This window comes from Giraffa tippelskirchi, chromosome 9 (assembly GCF_054371585.1).
Source record: "Giraffa tippelskirchi isolate mGirTip1 chromosome 9, T2T-mGirTip1v1.2.pri, whole genome shotgun sequence".
NCBI lineage: Eukaryota > Metazoa > Chordata > Mammalia > Artiodactyla > Giraffidae > Giraffa > Giraffa tippelskirchi.
This window is the reverse complement of record NC_137283.1, coordinates 101,794,069-101,812,056: the sequence shown is the minus strand read 5'-3', so window position 1 is coordinate 101,812,056 and position 17,988 is coordinate 101,794,069. Positions and strand designations below refer to the sequence as shown.

The window sequence follows — 17,988 nt, the reverse complement described above, 5'->3', positions numbered from 1 at the left end:
CTTGTCAAGTGTATTTGACTTTGTTAAAGTTTTTTTATGAATTTTATTAATCTGGAAAAGAGTTGGCTTACAGAAATGGACGTAGACAAGCTCAAGCAAGTGAGAACTGTTCATGTGGATTTCTAAGACTGAATAAACTTCTAAGGTACCTAAACTGCTCTGTTAAAATACTTGAGCTGATTTTTTAAAATTCGGAGCAGCTAAAAAGGAAAATTCCTCTCATGCTAAAAAGACATAATAAAAGATTATTCCAGTTTGCCTTACAGATTTCAAAGTTTATGTACTTTGGCAAACACCTCTGAAGCAATTGGACAATATTTTCTCTTACCTCTAACTGATGTAAGTAGCAAAATGTATTCTCCTTACTTAGAAGTGACCCACACACGTGTAAGAGAGCAAATTCAGCCTTTGATCATTACTGGGAGAAACGTGATCAAAGGGGATTTTAATTTCTAAAAGTTAACCTATTCAGTTCAGTCAGTTCAGTTCAGTGACTCAGTCCTGTCTGACTCTTTGGGACCCCATGGACTGTAGCACGCCAGGCTTCCCTGTCCATCACCAGCTCCTGGAGCTTACTCAAACTCATGTCCATCGAGCCGGTAATGCCATCCTACCATCTCATCCTCTGTCGTCCCCTTCTCCTCCTGCCCTCAACACTACCCAGCATCAGGGTCTTTTCCAATGAGTCCATTCTTTGCATCAGGTGGCCAAAGTATTGGAGTTTCAGCTTCAGCATCAGTCCTTCCAATGAACATTAGGACTGATTTCCTTTAGGATTGACTGATTCCATCTCCTTGCAGTCCAAAGGATTCTCAAGAGTCTTCTCCAACACCACAGTTCAAAAGCATCGATTCTTTGACACTCAGCTTTCTTTATGGTCCAACACTCACATCCATAATGACTACTGGAAGAACTATAGCTTTGACTAGACAGACATTTGTTGGCAAAGTAATGTCTCTGCTTTTTAATATGTTGTCTAACTTGGTCATAACTTTTCTTCCAAGGAGTAAGCGTCTTTTAATTTCATGGCTGCAGTCACCATCTGCAGTGATTTTGGAGTCCAAAAAAATAAAGTCTGTCACTGTTTCCATTGTTTCTCCATCTATTTGCCATGACGTGATGGGACCAGATGCCATGATCTTAGTTTTCTAAATGTTGAGTTTTAAGCCAACTTTTTCACTCTCCTCTTTCACTTTTATCAAGAGGCTCTCTAGTTCTTATTTCTCCCAGCAATCTTGATTACAGCTTATGCTTCATCCAGGCCAGCATTTCTCATGAGGTACTTGGCATAGAAGTTAAATAAGCAGGTGACAATATACAACCTATACAATATACTCCTTTTCCTATTTGGAACCAGTCTGTTATTCCTTGTCCAGTTCTAACTGTTGCTTCCTGACCTGCATACAGATTTCTCAGGAGGCAGATACGGTGGTCTAGTATTCCCATCTCTTGAACAATTTTCCACAGTTTGTTGTGATCCACACAGTCAAAGGATTTGGCGTAGTCAATAAAGCAGATGTTTTTCTGGAACTCTTGCTTTTTCGATGATCCACTGACTGCTGCCAGCTAATCAGTTACCCATTGGGAAAAAAAAAAAAAGTGCAAACAGGATTCAGTCTTCCCAAACTAATTATCTGTCTCTCGCCTCTTTCCTCTTCTATTAATAAATGCTGCAGCTCTGACCATTGGGGTGCATGGTACATATCAAATTTTTAATAAAATTTATATCTCCACTACTTGAAACATCCCTGTCTCTAGCTAGCTTTGATTATTCCTGTCAATGGAATCATATTCCATTAATAATAGCCTGCCCATTTGTTAAAACTCCATTCAAGTCTACCTCATTAGATTGTGCTAAGTGTTTTAAATGAGTAAATTTCAAAATAAGAACCCAGGAATCACTGAGAAGTTAACCATGGTCAGACATATATTAATTGGCAACTTGCATTCTCCCATCTCCTAGACCTTCCTTAATCACTTACCATTCTATAGCTCTTGTTACCTTTGCCATCCAGGTTGTACTTATTTATCTTCTATCTTAATCTTGGTTGTTTCATGCAGGTAACTGTCTTCTCACCCCAGCTAGAAAAGGATGGCAGCATAGTGGCTTTCTCCTTAGCATCTACTATATTTATACAGTAGTCCAGTGACAATCTCACAGATTTTAGTGAAACTTGATGATTTGATTTAAATGAAGATTTCTTAAAAGGCTTTACCAAAATGAATAATATGGCTATGCTGGTATTTACAAACTGCAGGTCTGTGGCAACCCCACATCAAGCAAGTCTATAGGCATCATTTTTTCCAATAAGTATTTGCTCACTTTGTGTCTCTGTGTCACATTTTGGTAACTCTTATAATATTTCATACTTTTTCATTGTATTTGTTATAAATATACAACTTTAATGGATGAGAAGTTGCTTCCCATGAATGAGCAAAGAAATTCTTGAGACAAATCTGCTCCTGGTGAAGATGCTACGAAGACTACTGACGTGACAACAACGGACTCAGACTATGACATAAACTTAGCTGATAAAGCAGAGGCCGACTTTGGGAGGATTGACTCCGATTATGAAAGAAGTTCCACTGTGAGTAAAATCCTATCAAATAGCATTGCATTCTACAGAGAAATTGTTCATGAAAGGAAGAGTTAATCTATGTGGCAAACTTTATTGTTGTCTCCTTTTAAGAAATTGCCACAGCCACCCAGCCTTCAGCAACCACCACCCTGATCAGTCATCAGCTATTAATATTAAGGCAAAATCGTTCACTGGCCAAAAAAAAAAGAAACTATAACTCGTTGATGGCACAGATGATGGTTAGCATTTGTTTATATCAGAGTATTTTTAAATTAAAGTATGTTTAGTTTTTGATATAATGCTATTGCATACTTACAGACTACAGTATAAACATAATTTTGTATATACTGAGAAGCAAAAAAAAAAAATTCTTAAGACTTAAGATACTCACTTTATTGCGGTGGTCTGGAACTGAACCCAAAATACCTCCAAGGTTTGCCTGTGTATATTCATCATGCAGATGCATGCATGCTCAGTCGTATCTGACTCTTTGCGGCCCCATGAACTGTAGCCTGCCAGGCTCCTCTGTCCATGGAATTTTCCAGGCAAGAATACTGGAGTGGGTTGCCATCCCCCTTTCCAGGGTATCTTCCTGACCCAGGGATCAAACCTGCATCTCCTGCATTGGCAGGTGGATTCTTTACTGCTGAGCCACCTGGGAAGCCTCATATATTCATAGCTCATTTATTTTGTGTCTTCTATATACCACTTAAACACTTCAATATGTTATCTCATTTAATTCCAACAACACCCCCTGTGAGATGGTAGTATGATCACCTCCATTTAAGTGACTTTACCTCAGAAGGAACTGAAGCAAAGAGAAATTGAGTTGTTTATTCAAGATCGAATTGTGGTGTTGGAGAAGACCCTTGAGAGTCCCTTGAACTGCAAAGAGATCAAACCAGTCAATCCTAAAGGAAATCATACCTGAATATTCATTGGAAGAACTTACGCTGAAGCTGAAGATCCAATACTTCGGCCATCTGATGCAAAGAGCTGACTCATTGGAAAAGACCCTGATGCTGGGAAAGATTGAAAGCAAAAGGAGAAGGGGGTGGCACAGGATGAGATGGTTAGATAGTGCCGCAGACTCAATGAACATGAGTTTGAGCAAACGCCAGGAGATAGTGAAGTACAGGGGAGCCTGATGTACTGCAGTCTGTGGTGTCGCAAAGAGTTGGACTCGACTTAGTGACTGAACAAAAACAACATCCAAGGTCATATAGCAGTGATTAGAGCCAAAATCTAAATCCCGGTAAACTGACTCAGGAACGTGTACACTCATTCATTATATTATTCTTCAACTCTACACAACATGTAAAATGAAAACAACTTTCTTAGAAATAAGAGCATATGGTCATTCAAGTTTAATGTTAAATCATCCCCATCTTTCTATTCCCTGCCCCACATCCACAAAGTAGTGGCTATTGTTGGGAAAGTTCCCAATAACTAAGGGGAGAAACAAGAATTTTGGTCCTCACTCCATGCCTTAAATCAACCCATTAGATATAACATTTCTTTTGTGTTATTTTTGTCACTGGTGTTGGGAAGAAGGTGTTCCAGCTCTGCTTTTCATGAGCTATGGAAATCTAGGCAAGTAAAAGAAAATCAGTCTTAGAATATCTGTTTTAATTTGTAAATGCTTGGGTATGCCTATATTAAATTACATGATGAGGTTGTTCGATGGCTATAACTATAGAATCAATAGTTTCTTGTATTTTTTGGAGATTAACCTCTTTTCAGATACGTGGTTTGCAAATACTTTCTTTCATTCCATAGGTTGCCTTTTCACTCTGTTGATTGATAAAGTAAAAATTCTAAATCTTAAAATGCTTTGTGTCAACATTTATTTGTGTATGTGTGTCAGAGTTTAATTGGCAGTTTTCTTCACTCTTAGTGTTCAGTAATGATGTATCTTACAATCAATGTTTTAGAGTAAATGAAATAAGTTGCTTTCAAAAATGCAGTGTATAAAGAATACAAAAATTTTTGTTTTCATATGTAGGATTATAGTAGGTTCTAGGCTTAAATAATAAATTTTTCATTTACATGAATATTCAGCAACGGATTATTCATTTATATGGGGCACCGTTCATCACACTGCAGGATGCTAGCTAGCATTCTTAATGCCCCTGATGAATGCCAGTAGCACCCACATTCATTGTAATAACCAAAATAACTGGCAAATTTCCCAAGCATCCTCTAGGGGGAGGTACAAAAGCACATTGAGAATCAGTTTTTTTTAATGCCTGAAGATGTGGTATTCCCATTCCTGGTCACTAGAGGGAGGAAATCGTTTTTTAAATAATCTATTATATTTAAAATATTTTATAGAACAATTTTAGATATAATAGTTGACCTCATTATTTTTTTTTCACTTTTTTAAATTAAATTTATTTATTTTAGTTGGGGGCTAATTACTTTACAATATTGTAATAGTTTTTGCCATACATTGACATGAATCAGCCATGGGTTTACATGTGTTCCCCTTCCTGGACCCCCCACCCACCTCCCTCCCCATCCCATCCCTCTGGGTCATCCCATTGCCCCGGCCCTGAGCCCTTGTCTCATGCATCGAACATGGAATGGTGTTCTGTTTCACATATGATAATATACATGTTTCAATGCTATTCTCCCAGAACGTCCCACCCTCACCTTCTCCCTCAGAGTCCATAAAATTGTTCTATGCATCTGTGTCTCTTATTCTGTCTCGCATATAGGGTTATCGTTGCCATCTTTCAAATTCCATATATATGCATTAGTATACTGTATTGTTGTTTTTCTTTCTGGCTTACTTCACTCTGTATAATGGGCTCCAGTTTCATCCATCCTCATTATTTTTTTCTCTCATTATTTTTTTAAAAAGCAAATAATAAACCAAAATAATAATAATAATCTGACTAGCTTCTTTGGTGTTAAAGTTTAAACTGCTCCAAAGAGTATATCTATGCCAATTTTATAAACCACGCATTCATTAAAAGAACTACAGCATGAGCTTTCAATGTTTAATGTTCCATATTTTATTAAAATTGAATAATAATCTTTTTAAATACTTAGGTTCTCAGTGACAAAATTAAAATTTTCTCAGTCTAGCTTAGTTATGATGACTCTCTGTGACATTTAGCCCCGACACACCACCCCCCAAAAAAGCTTTGCTTTTCCCAATTATAAGTGAAATCAGAGCCAAGTCCCTGACCTGAGAGCCCTCATACCTTTGTATGTTGGTAATGATGGTTAATTTTATGTGAGTTTGACAGGGTTTATTTGCCAGATTACATATTATTTGTGGGTGCATGTGAGGGTATCTCTGGAATTAGCATTTGATATTGGTGGACTCAGGAAAGTAGATTGCCCTCCTCAATTAAGGTGGGCATTATCCAATCTAGGAAGGCATGACTAGAACAAAAATGTAGAAGAGGAATTTGCTTTTACTTCCTGCCTGAGTACTTGAGCTAGGACATCAGTCCTCTTCTGCCCTTGGACTGGTATTCATACCATCAGCTCCCCTGGTTCTCAGACCTTGGGACTCAGCTAGGAATTATACTATTACCAGCTTTCCTGGGTCTCCAGCTTGTAGATGGTACAGCCTGAGACTTCTCAGCCTCCATAACCACACAAGCCAATTCCTCATAATTAGTCTCTTCCTATTGTCTCTATCTCTCTGGCAAACCTGACTAATACACTGAGTAAACACACATACATTGAAATCAGACAGATCTGGCTTCATGTCTCAGTTGTACTACTTACTAGCTGTTCAATTTGCACAGGTCACCTGACTTCTCTGAGCCATGATTTGCTTATATATAATATGAATATAAAAACAGACATGATTTGGTGTACAAATCATGCTTTCAGTAGCTGTGTCTCATTCTGCAATGCCAATCTGCTCCATTAGTGGGCCTCAGCCTCAAGAAATAAGTTCTGCAGCCCTCACTAAAACCCGTATTTCTAGAACTTTGTAAAGGAGAACCTGAATCCTAAGTTTCAAGATATACGATCAGCTTGGGGCAATGGTGGGTCTTATCTAGAGCTGAAAGAAATAACCCACTTTCAGCAATACATCTTCACAATAATATGTACTTCCTACTTCTTATAGTCTCCAATTATAGAACAATCTTTTAAATGTGAGTATTCTTTTTACTTTGATGGAAATTGATCAAGTCTATAAATTAAGCTTTTAGTTGTGCACTTTCACACTTTGTTTTCTAATTTTGATGACTGATTTAAAATAAACTGTATGACATTTTGAATATTTTTCCAACTTTATTTTGAAAAATTTCAAACCCACAGATGTTGAAGTAGTAATATTAAAATATTAATACTGCCTTCAAAAAAAAAGCAGAGTGATTAACAGGTAAATGAAGATCACTAAGAAGTCATTTTCTTTTTTGACAAGGAAATTTGAAAGATAAACACATCTGCTATAACAGACTGGGAAGAACTGGCACACTTTCCTAATCCTTGTCTGGAGGTGGCATCTTTCCCTAATTCCTTAAGAGGTGCCAAGTATGCTTGTTGATGCCCTAGAACAAAGTTAAACTATATACATACTAGATAATAGATGGATTCATAGTTGATGGAAAGATGATGTCTTCAAGATGCTGTGCAACTCTGAAGGCAAGGTCCTGGGAGGGAGAACCTGACATCACTACAGACTAGATTTGCAAACAACATGAAATTAGGGAGAATTACTCATTTGCAATAATCCTCCAAATGTAAACAGGTTAGGAGAGTAACAGAAAGAAATTTAATATACATACATGTAAAGTGTTGGACACAAAATTCAATAAAATGCAGTAAGATGGTGAGCCAAACTCAGCAGCACACAAATACTTTAAAACTTAAGGGTTTAGTAAAAGGGTAATATTGCTGCCTCAAAAGCTAATGCTCTCCAAGGATCCATTTAAAGAAATATACTATTCATAATAAAGGCAGGGGAAAAAAATATCATACTGTTTTATTTTTGGATGTTATTTCATTCAGTTCCAGGCACCAGACTTTAGGAAGGGCACTGGCAAAATAGATAATTAGCATACAGAACAGACAAAGGAAATGGAAGGAACAGATACATAGCCAGGTTGGTTAGTGGGGAGTTGAGAAGCATGTAAGGATGATCTTCAAGTACTTAGAACTCTTTTGTGGAATCAGGCTAATTCCATTCTGCAAGACTGCTGGGGTCAAAATATGGAGCAAATGTGCTGAGAGGCAACTATATGCCAGGCCCTTTGCAACAGCTAGATGTTGTAAGGCAGTGGATTCTGAGTAAATTCAACAAAACTGGGGAAAAAGTTGAGTATTCCCTCATTTGAAGAGTCCAAGGAAAGGTTATCCACTATTCTAAATCCTATCTGCACCTTAAAATCGAATTTAACTGGTTTGAGGTAGGGCCTAAACATCAGGATTTTTTTCAAAGCTCCCCAGCTGTTGACAATGAGCAGTTAGGTTTGAGAAAGTTAAGCTAGATGACTACTTGTCAGGATATGAATTAAATGAGAAATTTAAATGAGGTAGGTAAATGGAAATTAATGTTTTTATTCATATCATATGCCAGGCATTGTCATTTTCACAATGTAACCTTTACTAAGTTAATACTTGGAAGATTTAGGACAATGCTTAGAACACAGCAAGCTCCCAGATGTCTGTTATTATCTTCTCTGAAACCATATAATCCATTCTCCAAATACATGCTGGGACAATATTAGCTTATAATAAAGATATTATCATCCCTGCATATGGACAGGTAAACTGAGGCTCAGGGAAGGTAGTTTTTTGGCAAATGCGCTAGGTGGTAGATTGTAAAACAGTTAATTCCAACTTAAAACCAGCATGTCTTTCTAGTTTCAAGTCAATAATAAAACACTTGTTTATAAAAATTAGGAACTTACCTAAGTGACTCCGCTGTTAATAGAACCATTTCTTCCTGGCCTGTTCTCAAAGAAATTATGTTAAATGCAAATCCTTAAAAAGTGGAGCCAAGTAGACATTCAGTATTTCAAATATAGCCCCAAAGAAATTCTCCTTAAGGTTTTGAGAACCTCTGAGGGCAGAGGCAATGGCTCAAACTCTTCAGAACTCAAACAATTCACTTCAAGCAAACAGGGAGACAGAACTGTTCACAAGAGAAACACCTCGCATACTGATGAAAGGATATATTTTATCTGTCACTTCTGTACAGTCTAGGACCTCAATTATATATTAACATTGAGGGAGAGGAAAATGGCCCCGAGGGGAGTATGGTCCTGATCATCTCTGATACCTCCTTTAGGCCACATTATGCCCAAGTCTCCTTATGCATGTAACTAGTTTGAATATGTGAATTTGCTGAAGAGGAAACATCCAAAGAATGGTACTCCCTCAATGAGACAGTTCCCCAAGGGCAAGGATAACCTTTACTTTACTATCTCATATAATCCTTAACATCCAAAACAAAATAAGTAATAATTGCTGCAAACTAATTTTCAGTACAATTTAGACAACATTTTCTAAAACAAAATACATTTTACAGTAAGGTACAGAGAAGAACATAAAAATATTCCATAAACATTAAAAAAATAAAATATGCTTCTTCAAGTGGTGAGCATTGAATTGATTTGGTCCAATACTAGATGGGGATTTACTTTTTCTGTTATGGCCAACTGTTAAAATTTGGAGATACACAATATGGTGATTAATGACCGAAATTATTTTCTGAGCTTCATGTGCATCAGTACACCAAAAAAAACAGAACATTTCATTCTAGAAAAATTGGAAGCTGCAGGTCCTAAATGTTGTTATACACTATTTTAAATAACCAATATAACTGTCAGTGCAAATTTGGCACTCAAAATCTTCCCTACTTAAACCCCAAATCAGTTTTACATAGTACATTTTACAAAGTGCTGAGGGTATCTTGGGTATCCAAGAACAAACTGATTAAAGACAGTTCATTTTATCACTTACCCATCAGCTTCTAGCTATAATTTTGTTGTTGTTTACTCACTAAGTCATGTCCAACTCTTGCAATCTCATGGACTTAGGCCTGCCTGGTTCCTCTGTCCATGGGATTTCCCAAGCAAGAATACTGGAGTGGGTTGCCATTTCCTTCTCCAGGGGACTTTCCTGACCCAGGGATTGAACCCATGTCTCCTGCACATTGCAGGAGGATTCCTTAGTCCTGAGCCTTCAGGGAAGCCCAAGCTATATTTTACGCATCTTGAATTTTAGCTAAACTTTGCTCTAAAGTCACTAAGAATTGTGCCGAAGAAAAATGTGCACTGAAATATTGATGCTGTTGAACTGTGGTGTTCGAGGACTCCCTTGGACTGCAAGGAGATCAAACTATTCAATCCTAAAGGAAATCACTCCTGAATATTCATTGGAAGGACCGATGCTGAAGCTTAAACTCCAATACTTTGGCTACCTGATGCAAAGAACTGACTCAATGGAAAAGACACTAATGCTGGGAAAGATTGAAGGCAGAGGAGAAGGGGACAATGGAGGATGAGATGCTTAGACGGCATCACTGACTCGATGGACATGAGTTTGAGCAAGCTCCAGGAGTTGGTGATGGACAGGGAATACTGGTGTGCTGCAGTCCATGGGGTCACAAAAAGTCAGACACGACTGAGCGACTGAACTGAAAGTCACAAAAAATTTCATGAGGAGAAAATGACATTTTAGATATTTTATATATGCTTTGACATATTCATCAAGATGTCTAGAACCATGCAGTTCTATATAAAATTTACTGTCAGCCATTTTTAAAAATGTTGTTGCTCAGTTGCTAAGTCATGTCTCACTCTCTGTGGTAAGTAGGGGAAATTATTAATGTATTTTATTTTAACCTATCAAAAGTATTTCAATGTGATCAATATAAAAATTGAGATATTTTACATTCTTTTTTTCCACACTCAGTCTTTGAAATCAAGTATGTATTTTACACTTACAGCAGATTCCAGTTTGGACTAACCACATTTCAAGTGCTCAACAGCCATTGGTGACAAGTGACTATTATTAGACAGCACACGTCTAGAGTCTAACCTCTTCTATCTCCAGTGTGACAATCACCTTAAAATGTAGAAAACCAAAGCACACTTAAAGTTGACCCAAAAAGTTAAGTAATGCCCTGTTAAAATGGCAAGTGAAAAGTTAGTGTTTAGACCTTTTCTATTTAAACATGAAATTTATTTAAGAAAGGCTCTGCAAATTTGCTGACATCAGTTTTACAAATGCCTTAAAAACTGTTTTCTTCTTTCCATTACCTCATCAAGTCTTTTCTGGGTACTAAGTTGTTATTTTTTTCCATTTGAGTTATTCATTTTGTCATTCAATAAATATTAGTATTTATCTGGTGACAACTATGGGCAAAACATTATAAGTAAAAGACACCCTACCTCTATTTTCACAAAGCTTTCAAATTAGAAAGGGAAGGTGTGAAAAACTTGTGAAAGTAATTTATTTTATTTTACTGTATCATTGTGCATAATTCACTATGATGAATTATTACCTGTTATTTTATTGAACATACATCCCTACAAAGTACACCAAGTTTATAAAGAAATATTTAGAATAGAAAAACTGTTAAGGCAAGAGTTATCTATCACAGGCCTTAAAGGATTTGACACAGACAGAAGGCAATGAGGTTGAAGAAAAGAACAAGTTTCTAGAGTTGAGAAAGTATAGGATATAAAAGTATATAACTCATGATAAGAACTCTCTGCATGTTTGCTTATTGAATGCACAAGTGAATAAAAAGCCTGAATGACCTGGGGATAAGTGAAAGGGGGATGATGCTACACAAGCTGTATGGAAAAAATGAAATCACAAGTAAGAAGTTAAAATTGTTAACATTTTAAATAAAACAACAAACCTCCCTGCATTGGACGGTACAGTAGTGATCCTCATTTTCTTATTTTTGAAAGTGAAAGTGTTAGTCACTCAGTCCTCTCCCACTCTTCGAAACCCTATGGACTGTCGCCTGCCAGGCTCCTCTGCACATGGAATTCTCTGGGCAAGAATACTGGAGTGTATTGCCATTCCCTTCTCCAGGGATCTTCCTGACCCAGGGATCGAACCAGGGTCTTTTTCATTGAAGAAGACTCTTTACTGTCTGCGTCACCAGAGAAGCCCTTCTTACTTTTGGGAGAACGCCTATTGTATCCATTTAAGAACTTCAGTAATTTCATAACCTGCAATCACCTAGAACAATTTCTTCATGCATGTTTACATGCAGGGTGAAATATAAGAAATCCAGCAAGTAACATGCTTTTATTTTACCATCATGCATATAAAGAAAGACAAATATATCAATGGTACACTTTCAATCTGACAGAGCAACTTCACAGGTATTTATGCTATTTAGGAAAAGACACATGAATTACTAAGCTGTTAACCAGGCAAATTATCAAGTAAGACAATTAAGCCACATATTTTTAGTAGGCTACTTTTTCATGAAGACAACAATTTCCAAAGTATTAAGAATATGACAAGAACAAGTTACACAAATTATATTTCTAAGGATACAGTTTAATTATTAACAGAAACAAGCTGAAATTCACTATAGATATTCATTTAAGTGTCTATCATACAGGGAAATAGCATGTTATTTTTCCAAATGTTCTCAATTGAAAACAAAATAAAGCCTGTATATCTCAATTTTCCCAGTAACCAGAAACAAGGGAAAATAACACAATTTTACTAAATACTCGTGAAATAAAGCACACTGTACTAACTCTCCTTATAAATTAAGTCAAATGAAAACAAGAGAAAGCACCCAGTTGCCTTTTTTACAGAACTCTTTTCTAGGTTATGTATTTAACATTCTAACCCCCTTCAATTCTCACATGTTAATCCTGGGAAAAGAACCTCTCCTCCCATCACCAGTGACAGACAAAGAACCTGCTTGAAGACTGTCTTAATTTTAGACCCAATTTTAACCTGGCTCATTTTTGCCTATCTGTGGTCTTCTGTTCAGTTTCTCCTGCTTTGGGCACCCATCACAATATCTTTAATTTTTCCATCAATTATGGCCTATATAGCACTTTTCATTTCATCTACATCTGTCTCCCTTTAAATCCTCTAGATGTTGCTAAAGGGAGTGGAGGATGCAGAGGAGAGCAAAAGAAAATAAGAGCTCTGGCAATCTATTAGACAAGAGAGCCTGTTCTTGAAATAATGAAGAGAGCCAAATTATAAAAGACCTGACTTGCACACTCTTACGAGCTACCATTTAAGACAAGAGAGAGACAACAGAGAAAGTATACTGCCACCCTGGCACTTAATTACACTCAGGATGAAAAAAAGAGGCACAAAGGGGTACTCAGCTTTTGGGTGATTCACTAGAGACTGAGAAAGCCTGCTACTTTGAATGGACACCATCCTTAGGCCAACCTGCGATGAGAAGTCTAATTTGTCACCTCAACCACTTGCCTGACAGCTAACAGGGTACTGGATGATGGGAGTGAAGGGAAGGGAAGTGGGGGGTGGGGGGGGGGGATGAGGAATAGAGGAGAAGTCTTTTCGGGAGAATGGAAGGGTCTTGAGTGCTGGCAGGAAACCTGGAGATTGTTTACCAGAAACCCGAGTGAGGCTGACAAAGTTCTAGAAGATGTCCATCCAGTAGGTAGCGGTCAAGGGCACAGCCAGTAGCAGGCAGCAATAGTAGGTGACCAGAGGCGCAAGAAGAGCAATGGCGTCACATAAATCATACAGGCCAAGTGGCCCACTGCAGTTCTCCCTTGATATCATTAATGCCCAGTTATCCACAGGCTATATGCCTGTGCTGCAGAGTAGGATGGGTAGAATGGCCTCTTAGACAAAATACCTCCAGGTATGAGTCAGACGAGAGACTCTGGGAACAAACAGGGTCCAAGTAGTGCAGATAAAGACTATGCAATTTACAACATCACAAGCTTACTTAGGAGTGGTATGAGTCATGGGCTATGCAGCATGTGATATTAATGCAGAAAAGCACGAAGGCCATGTGGAAGTGAAGGAGTATGGCCATGACTGTCTCAATCTTGAGGCTGAGAGAACTGAATGTCCAGAGGAAAAAGGCTCCAGAAATGTCAGAGAAAAAAAAAGGCGGGGAGGGGGTTGGTGGTGGTGGTAGAAGACATATCAGTATTTGTTGCCCAAGCACATGTCCAGGAAAAGGCGAAAAGGGACCTTGTGCAGGAACCTTCCCAATGGCAAAGTTTAACCAGACTGGAACCCAAAGGGCCTGGGGATCTCCACGGGCTCCCTTATTGGGCGACGTCTGGCTCTACGGACTCCTTCACGCAGCAGGTAGTACTGCAGTGGATTTGGCCACAGGTCCTCTTTGATAATTTCAGCAATCCTGTCAGACTCTGGAAGGCTGTGGTCTGAAAACCAGGTGAAGAAATTGCACACGACCTCTTGGTTCCTGCGAATGAAGGACTGGGGTTCATGGCCCCGGCGCCATATGATTGGAGTGGAAAGAGACACTACTCGGCCAGAGGCTCTGACCTCATATTCTTTGACAATCAGCTTGTTTCGAAAATATGGGTTTCTCCGAAAGAAGAACTTGAACTTGCAGCCTGTTCGCGGGTGTCTGAGCTCCTTCACCTCCAAATTGGTTATGTATCTTAACATCTCTGCATCTTGGCCTCTAATCATGGGAGACAATTGGGGGTGGTTCCGAAAGGCAGTGACCCAGAAGCCCGGGATATTCTGAATGATGTAGTTCCTCCGCTCCAGGTAGTGTCGACGCATCCGCCCGAATTTATGCTCTAGTTGTTGAAAGGCCCGGTCAGCCTGAGCGTTCACAGTGTCCAATTCCAGCTGGATGGCCTCCAGAGGGTTCATGCGGAGATCCATACGCAGGGGCCGGTGCCCCGCCTCCTCCACCACTCTGTTCTCCACCATTTCTATTTCTTCACCTACTGGCCTCTCCTCCACCTCCATTCCCCGCTCCACTCCCTCCTCCTCCTTCGCTCCTTCCTTCCTCACCACCTCCTCATCCACTGCGACTGAAAAGACGGGGCCCTCTTCAGTCTTCACTTCCTCAGCCTTCGCCTCCGCCATCAAGTCAGACCCCAACTTCGCGCCACAAGTTTCTAGCGCCTTCTCCCGACTCGAGCCCTGCGGCTCTCCCGGCTGACGACCATTTCCCAGGCTGTCGTCCGTTGCCAGGGACACAGACGCCTTTTCCAGGCCCTCCGTAAGAGGCGGAGCCGGCTCTAGCCTCTCTTCGGGCGCTACGTGACCGCCATCCCCACCGCCTCGGATCTGGAACGTACCGACACAGCCTGGAGCTGGGGGAGCAGCTGGGGGTGCGCCTTCCTCCTCCGGAAGCTGAGATGGTGGGAGCGCGACGGCCTCGAAGCACCCCTCACCCGTCTCCGCCATCACCTGTGACGCCTCTGTTTCCAGGCACCGGGGAGGGTCCGAGGCTCCGGCGGCACAGTCGGATGTGGTGAGGCTGTGGGTTTCAAGGAGAGGGGTCCTCTCGACCCCGTCTGGGCCGCTTATGTGGGCAGCACCCAGATAAACCGAAGGCCAACGTCTGTTTTCCTCTCAGAAGCCGCGCTCGACGAAAGCTGGCCGCTCGTACCACCCACTCTCTAATCTCGCGAGTGACTCCGTGAGGATGACGTCAGGGCAGTAGATCGCAATGTGACGCGAGAACTCGCGGCTTCTGGGATGGCTTATCAGGCTTCCTACGGTCTGAGTGTTAGCTTTATTTTTACGAATTTAATTGGGTGGATTGGTAATTTGACTTAGGTAAATAAATGTGGCTCGCAATCAGAGGCTGAAGCAGTGAGACCCCGCTCCCCTCCCTTCCTGGCAGTGCATCTGGAAGTACCTCCAGATTGTTCGCTGGGGTAATTGTAAGGATCCCAGTACTACACTGCCTCCTGTTGTCTGAAAACATGTTTTTATAGTTTTGTAGGCAAGAGGGTAAATACATTCCGTTATTCTATGATGGTTAGGAGCAAAATTCTCTTTATTTTTTAACTAAATTAATAGCAAATTTTTTCCCTTTTCTCGGGTAGTGAAGTGAAAACATTCTGGCCTGTAAGATCTCTGGGAGAAAAAGCTACTGAACGACTTTTTACCACAGAAGTCATGCATATTGTTCCTTGCTAGCCTTACCTTGATAATCCGTATCAAACAAGAGCTTGTCTTGCGTGATGTTTGCAGGAATTAAATCAGAATCAATTTGCCGAATCTCACTCGGTGGCCCCTCACTGCAGGAAACAGAAAAGCTATTTCCAGCCCCATCAATTTATTAATCTAATGACGAGTTTAGTTCTGAAAGAAGATAGGAAAGGTTGGCTCTGGTGAAGTATCTGTTCATGGTAATTAGCTTGTAGAGTTCTTTCAAGAGGGATATCAGTGTCTTTGGTTGTTTTAGTTTGTTGACTTGTGAGGGAAACTGATGTTAGAGAGCTAGGGGACCTCAGAAATACTGGTAGAGGGGCCATCCACCTCCATTTTTATGAAGAAAAGCCAGTTAAAATGGATAACCAAGATGACTTTGAGTAGAAAACAAACTGCTGGATACCGGTTTTAAGTTAGTTACCTCAAGATGTAAAAGAGGCAAACGTTTTTGGTTTTGTTTTCTATTATAGTACACTGAATAATGGCCCCCTAAAATGTCCATGTCCTAAACTTCATAACCTGTGTCTTATCTTACCTGGAAAAAGAACTCCATAGGTATGTTTCAGTTAAGTATCAGGAGGTTGAAAGAGTGTGCTGGGCTATCCAGGTGGATGGACTCTGTATAATTACAGTATGAAGAAGTGGGAGTGTCAGTGTGAGGCTGATGACCAGAGCAGAGGTGAGAAAGTGAAAAAGAGGGAGAAAAAAAGATTTGAAGATGGAGGAAGGAACAAAGATCCAAAGGATGAAGGCAACCTCTCTAGAAGCTGGAAAGGTAAGGAAGTAGATTTTCCCATAGAGCCTCCAAAGGAGTGCAGCCCTACCTGCATCTTGATTTTATCTAACCTCCAAACCTGTAAGATAATTAATTTGTGTACCTTAACTCTGTTAAGTCTGTGGTAATTTGTTACAACAGTATGAAAGGGATATTCCTTGGGTTGAAGTTTGGTTGCATCTCTGTGTGGCTCAAGTTTTTCTGGCAGCAACCCCTCCAACCTCAACATGGCTTCCTTTAAGGTCCTGCCCAACTGCAATGGTTTATCATATCTTGAGTCTGTTTTTGGCTCTCAAGTCCAGAAATATACTTAGGCGATATACAGGCAAAATTAAAGCCAAAACCTACCATAAAATACGTTTGAGAAGACTGTGAACTCCAGGACAGGGTCCTGGTTTTGTTTACCACTATTTACCTAACACTGCCTTGCACAGTGTTACATACATTATTAGAATGTTAAGTAAAGGGGCAAAGGCACAGAATACAGTTTCTTCTGCCTGCAGCTTGGGGCTTGCAGAAATAAGGAGCACACAGGTAGTTACCCTGTTCTCTCCATCAGCCATCAGCAGACCAGAGGACTATTCTGTCTGCAGTAATGAAGTCCTAGTCAGAATGAATTTGTTCATATGCATCAAAGACCCAAAAAGCATAGAAAAAACACAGGAAAAACAGTTTTGTTTTACAGATAATTTATATTTATGTTATCAGATTGTATGACAAATACCAAAAGAACTGACCTGTCTTCATGAATTTACATAGCAACACCTCAAACTACCAGTACTGTATTTTCAATTCTTTTCTCCTTTCTGAACAAGCCAAAGTAATGATTCCAAGCCTTGCTTCATTTCTCTGTGCAAGAAATGGATATAGAGCCTATACTGCATGCCAAAATTACTTTTGTATAGATAAGAATGAATAATGGAATTTTCCATAAGGCCCACTTCTTAATTGCTGTGAAATCATCCTCTATCTTGTAACTAGAATAATTTAATTTGGCCTAAAGTGGAAACTTTTATTACTAATATGCCTTCTATTTTTGAGCGAAAGACAGTATCAGTTTTTGACCAGTCCTAGAAGATGTGGCTTTGTCAGAGTCACCAATATGGTGTCTGAAAGTCTAATTAATTAGTGCTCTAACCAATAATGTTAAGAAAGACTTCAATGATAGATGGTGCCTGTAAATGGAATCAGTACTCCACTAAGTGTAATTTCCCTTAGAAGTACTAAGACACTTTGGAGGAACCTTCCCTTCTCTTATTGTCAGTATATTGGAGAAAGGTCATGATATGGAGTTCTTGACTGAATGGATCAGACATGAAGAAATACTTAAATTTCTTCTAATTTTAATTATCTGAAAATTACAGTAGAAAAGTGATTGTGATTATAACTCTTTATTATAGAAGATGGAGGGCCGAGGAATAAGTGATCACATTTGAGTAAGAGAAAGGGCAGCTAAAAGCAAAAATTTAGAAGGAAAAGCAGATATGTGTATTCTATGCCATTTCTTTTTTTAAAGAAAGAATCTGCCTG

The 17,988-nt window shown here is 39.5% G+C and overlaps 2 protein-coding genes across 2 annotated transcripts in view; one reads left to right on the top strand and one right to left on the bottom strand.

Annotated features, from left to right (window-relative positions):
- Positions 1–11,806: 11,806 nt before the first annotated feature.
- On the bottom strand, positions 11,807–15,144 carry TSPYL1 (TSPY like 1). Its single transcript, XM_081530052.1, has one exon. It carries the CDS (start codon positions 14,925–14,927, stop codon positions 13,755–13,757), a length of 1,173 nt encoding a protein of 390 aa, XP_081386178.1. The 5' UTR covers positions 14,928–15,144; the 3' UTR covers positions 11,807–13,754.
- The window catches only part of DSE (dermatan sulfate epimerase), a 141,360-nt gene continuing 138,471 nt past the window's right edge, over positions 15,100–17,988 (top strand). Inside the window, exon 1 of the mRNA XM_081530040.1 lies at positions 15,100–16,458. The gene's annotated coding sequence lies outside the window, so the exon portion shown is untranslated. The remainder of the gene's footprint in view (positions 16,459–17,988) is intronic.

What these genes read in the sequence shown, in the direction of transcription:
- TSPYL1 (XM_081530052.1), bottom strand. Translation starts at nt 14,927, where the DNA reads ATGGCGGAGACGGGTGAGGGGTGCTTCGAGGCCGTCGCGCTCCCACCA.